The sequence below is a fragment of the Sinocyclocheilus grahami genome, unplaced genomic scaffold (genome assembly GCF_001515645.1).
Source record: "Sinocyclocheilus grahami isolate Dianchi unplaced genomic scaffold, SAMN03320097.WGS_v1.1 scaffold73.1, whole genome shotgun sequence".
In the NCBI taxonomy this organism is placed as follows: Eukaryota; Metazoa; Chordata; class Actinopteri; order Cypriniformes; family Cyprinidae; genus Sinocyclocheilus; species Sinocyclocheilus grahami.
In genome coordinates this window covers 243,937-249,046 of record NW_015505252.1, presented here as the reverse complement: position 1 = coordinate 249,046, position 5,110 = coordinate 243,937, and the positions used below count along the sequence as shown (strand labels likewise).

General features: G+C 39.1%; 2 protein-coding genes across 3 annotated transcripts in view; one reads left to right on the top strand and one right to left on the bottom strand.

Annotated features, from left to right (window-relative positions):
• The window catches only part of LOC107585627 (uncharacterized), a 3,918-nt gene extending 2,489 nt beyond the window's left edge, over positions 1 to 1,429 (top strand). For both annotated transcript variants that reach the window (XM_016272725.1, XM_016272723.1), the window contains 2 exons: positions 768 to 954; positions 1,091 to 1,429. In XM_016272725.1, coding sequence (XP_016128211.1) covers positions 768 to 954; positions 1,091 to 1,257 — 354 coding nt within the window. In that variant the 3' untranslated portion in view covers positions 1,258 to 1,429. The remainder of the gene's footprint in view (positions 1 to 767; positions 955 to 1,090) is intronic.
• A 642-nt stretch (positions 1,430 to 2,071) lies between these two features.
• LOC107585628 (60S ribosomal protein L37) lies at positions 2,072 to 4,735 on the bottom strand. The gene is made up of 4 exons (XM_016272726.1): positions 4,657 to 4,735; positions 3,723 to 3,858; positions 2,810 to 2,894; positions 2,072 to 2,175 (listed from the first exon to the last, which is right to left on the bottom strand). The coding sequence occupies exons 1-4, from the start codon at positions 4,657 to 4,659 to the stop codon at positions 2,106 to 2,108; spliced, it is 294 nt and encodes a 97-aa protein (XP_016128212.1). The 5' UTR covers positions 4,660 to 4,735; the 3' UTR covers positions 2,072 to 2,105.
• Positions 4,736 to 5,110: the final 375 nt, after the last annotated feature.

The window sequence follows — 5,110 nt, the reverse complement described above, 5'->3', positions numbered from 1 at the left end:
TTTGTTTGTGTTGTGAGCATTTGCAGCTTGTTTCTTTATTTGTTTGTGTAGTGAGTATTTGCAGCATGTTATTTGTTTGTGTTGTGAGCATTTGCAGCACATTGTTTGTGTTGTGAGCATTTGCAGCACATTCTTTGTTTGTGTTGTGAGCATTTGCAGCTTGTTTCTTTATTTGTTTGTGTCGTGAGTATTTGCAGCACGTTTGTTTTTGCTGCTCGTTTCTTTATTTGGTTGTGTTGTGAGCATTTGCAGCACATGTTGTCAAATTGATGAAGATGTTTTCTTAATTTGCAGCGCGTTGAGCTCTCTCGGCCACCGTAATATTGATATAAAAATGCGAAGAGAATAAAAATATATTCCATTTGTTATTTATTAACAACATGATGTCAAGGTTTCTTAAACTGGGGTTCATGAAGCCTTTTAATGTGTTTGAAAGACAAAAGCCTTCCAAAGACAAAGAAAGTAACTGCAGTCTGATTACAAGTATTTTAAAATGTAATATAATCTTATTACAAGTACTTTGGAATCTGATTACATAATTCAGATTACATGTGATCAGTTACTAATCCAGCACTGGCAATGGTCTCCATGATCTACTTATCTCACAAAGCTTTTGGAAAGCACAGCCGTTTATTAGATGTACTCTAGTATCTGACGAGGGAAACTATTGCTTTCTGTACAGTTTTGGCTCCAAGTGAAATGCGAGGTCAAACTTGCCCTTGCCCTTGCCCTTGAGTAATTTAACCATTTATCTGCTCTGGTTACAGTTCTCAATGCGAATGACTTCCATGCGTAGAAGCAGCACCATGGAGCTGGAGAGCGCTCCTCTGGATAAGATCCATGTGGAATGCGAGTCTGCCAGCATCATCCAGCCGGAGAACTTCTGCTATGTGGTATCATCAAGCCCCTCGGCTAGGGGTTCAGGACTGGACAGTGACTTTGGAGCCAGTGCAGGTTAGTTTCATGATCTCATTCATTGAATTGAGTAGACTTCAAATGCTACATATACACTGCAAATAGAATACTTCTGGCTGGTAAGTGTATATTTGGAGTCTGTCCATTCTTTGAATTCTCCTAACTGTTCATTTAGGTGTATCTCTGCGTATCCTTTCTATGGACAGTGATGGTTTTCCGGGCTCTGCCTGGGCGTCTGCTCTGGAATGGGATTACTACGAGCCAAGTTACGTCACTCAGAACCACGTCCCGAAGCACAGACCTTACGCACCCCCCATCACTACCAAACAGTACTGGGTCTAGAGCCCAAGCTCCATAGAGAGCCTGATGAACACCAGAACAAGACTCGATTCAGCCATTCTCATTCTAGAACTTCAGTTGAGCGGAGTCTAGATTTCTGTCTGGGTTTAGTGCACTTAAAAATGTTCACATGCTGTTTTAACTGCAACACATCACGTTGTCAAATCACACACACGATTAAAAAAAGTCTTCTCACGATCACAGCTTACTTCTGCAGCAACTCCAAACAGGTTTGTTGTGTTTACAAAAATGCGTTTATAGAATCACTCCACTATTGCTTTCACTTTAATCACTTTGATTGACACGGTCCTTTGTTTTACACGTAGTTTCTCACTGCATTGTAATTTATGTTTGCACATGATTCTCAGCATGGAGTTACTGAGGTCTACAGAATAGGCTGTTTGAGTACTTCACAATTTTGACACGCTACACATTCTTGTATTTGTAAAGAAAAAAGTATTTAGATTGTGCCTGAATTGAATAAAGTTTTAAAATACAGGGTGTCATTTAATTGCTGTGGACATCCAATGCAATTATAAAAATAAAAATAAAGTTTCAAAATAACCGTATGCCTTAAGATCAGTTTTCATATGCATTAGGGGTTTATATAGCAGAACAGCTGATCTTGAGATTTAAGTCTCAACTCCACAAAACCATGCAAGCTGATAAAGACCAACTAGTTTCACCATGTTACTCTTTATATAAAACAACCATTTTCAATCAAGCGTTTAGTTTGCATCGATATTAAAAGGTAACTTGTTTTCAAATGGTTTGAGAAGTTCTGAGTGTTTGGGAGACAAAAAGATGAAATCAGACGGACATTTTAAACACCACTTTTTATTGGAAACAGATTACGAGGAGCTGGACGCAGCCACTGCTGCCCGACGGGGCTTGGGCACGGTTCCCTCACGGAACCCATTTCTGAAAAACAAACACACACAAAAAAAAAAAAACATACTTCAGGTAACAGGACGTCATAGAGAGCACTAAAGATAATTCCCAAGCCCATACCATGACTGCATGGGTCTCAAATCTATCGATCAAGTCCCTCTTAACAGTAGTTTCAAAACCCAACAGGTTTACACAAAAACTGAACAGAAAACAGACCCTAAAAGACACCCATCTAAATGTACGGGTCAGTCTTACCTCAGTACAAAATCATTATCACTGGACAGTCATTTGTTCAGACATTTATTTTTGGACATCATTGGTAAGCCACTGTACAAATGCTAAATTTAACCAGAGTACAGCCACTCAGGATTTAGGCAAACAACAAATCTCAGGATCAACAGGGACGTTTCTATCATTGTTAGTCAAATGTTTCTGCATCAAACCCAAACCCTGTACCCTGCTTTGAAATTTCACTGTATTAATGCATGATAATATGCAAAGGAAAAAATTAATTATAAATTACATGAGACAGGAATCTGAAATAAAAAAAAGATGCCAGGCAAAACAATTCAAAAATGCTTAAAAAAAAACATTAAACCAAAAGATTAAAGTATGAAAAAGAAAAGTAATTTTAAAAGCATGAAAATGTACTACATTTACTCACCTGAACCTGCGGAACACAACCTTCAGGTGTCTCATGCGGCCAGTTCCTGTGGTGCTGCGCCTCTTGGCCTTAACGCTCCAGTTGTCTACAAACAAATACAATTATATTTCATACGCATGAAAATAACATGCATTCCTCCAGCAGTCCATAAACATCTCCGGCTTACCTCAGTTCAAACCTGTTATCACTGGACAGTCATTTGTTCAGACATTTATTTTTGGACATCACTGGTAAGCTTTGATACGCCAGACAGAACACATGCGTTTTTGCAGTTCTCTCTCAAGGAACAGTTCACCCAAAAATGAAAATTTGCTTAAAAAAAAAAAGAAAAAAAAAAGTGTTTTAATTTTAAACCATTGCGACTGGTCAAGGAGTCCATAATCCACAATAAAGCTCCAAATGAAAATGTTTTGAACCGTTTTCGTTTACAAGCGGCGCTTGATCCGTGCATTTTTCTCTCCCGATTCAGAAGAGACAACTTTTCACTGGAGAAAGCAATATTAAGGATAGAGGACTTGAAGTCTTAATGATGGATTTGTTTCTTACAAACGCACAGCTTTCCACTTCACATGATGTTAATTGATGGACTGGACTGGTTTGGATGACTTGTGGATTATTGTGACGTTTTTATCAGCTGTTTGGACTCATTCTGACGGCACCCATTCACTGCAGAGCATCCATTGGTGAGCAAGTGATGTAATGCTACATTTTTCCAAATCTGATGAACAAACTCGCTCAACATCTTGAATGGCCTGATGGCTTTTCAATATTTTTCCATTTCTGGGTGAACTAATTCTTTCATATTACCTACGCTCCCGCTTGTAGCGTGCCAATGAAGCTACTTGAATTAAAATCAATGCAAAACCACCAAATAATGAACTGTGATCGTTCACAGACAAATCAAGACACTTACACTTTCTCTTGCGCTTGGCAGGGTAGCCACACTTTCCGCAGGTGGACTTCTGCAGGTGATACGCCTTGGATCCACAGCGGCGGCACAGAGTGTGCGTCTTATTATGACGCTTACCGAAAGATGACGTACCCTTCGTCTGAAAAACACAAGAAATTCATCATTCACATTACTGCTTGTATCTTAAATGCTCCTTTTCATATGACAGCCGTCTCAAAACATAGCAAGCTGCCTTCCTAGATAGCAATCATTCATGTGCAGCTTGCTTGCTTCGGACACTATTATGCCTATCAATAAAGTTTATGTAGGCAGCTCACTATAATGACAGCTGACTACATTCTGAGATGACCCTCAATATGCTGTCCAACTAGGTAGCTAGCTAGGTTAGATGAAGCTAGATAAAGGAGTTTAGACTATGATGCTCAATAAGTATGTTTAGAAACAATAATGATAAAAAGCAACTACAGACCATGACTTCCTAACAAACCTGTTTAGAAAGGAAAGCTAAATTAGCAGTGAGATTATAATGCACAAAAATACTGTCTAGAAAAGAAACTTGATAGACCCACAGCTCATCATGTTTGCAGAAAGGTTAACCACCTAAACTGGTCTGACAGTTTCATTACACATTTAAACAGTCTCAGACACATTATTGACATCCAAAACTACGTATTTAAGATGAATCTTGACACTGGAGATAGTTTAGAGCTAACCGGTATATTTCTCGAGCTCGTTAACACTGTATGAAAGGCTAAGCGACATGCTAACCGATAAAAATATCATCTATAACCTCTCGCTATCGAGGAATCACAGACATAATGGATGCTATTGAGCCTTAAATATATATGCTTGTGATATTTTTAATGGTACAGTGCTTAAAAACAAGCCATGAATCAGATGTTAGAGGATTTTGACGGCAAGGCGCTGCGAAACTCACCATCTTTCCTCAGAGCTGATTCGAAAGAGACCGGAAGAGACGCTGGTGTGCCATTAACACACCACCGGCGCGCTTTCGGTGCAACACCTAAACACGTCCCCCGACTGTTACACTGCGGCCTTCTTATCCAATTATTTTAATTGTAAGAAAGATCAAACGTATTTTTAATCTAAAAAAAATCCCTGTTCTGGTCACAGAAAGTTTCAATTAATTACAGAAATGGCATGTAGGTCTGTGATAACAAGATTTAACATACACATTTCTTCTTAAAGGTAGGGTAAGTGATTTCTGGTAGCTAATGTTGATATTTGAAATCACCAAAACAAACACACCCCTACCCCAAAAGGGTCTTGCCCCCATTTTGATAGCTCCGCCCCACATATACGTACGCAACCCAGGCAACGATTAGTTCTGTGAAACAAAGCAAAACCAATGTTACACCGTGTCTACGGAC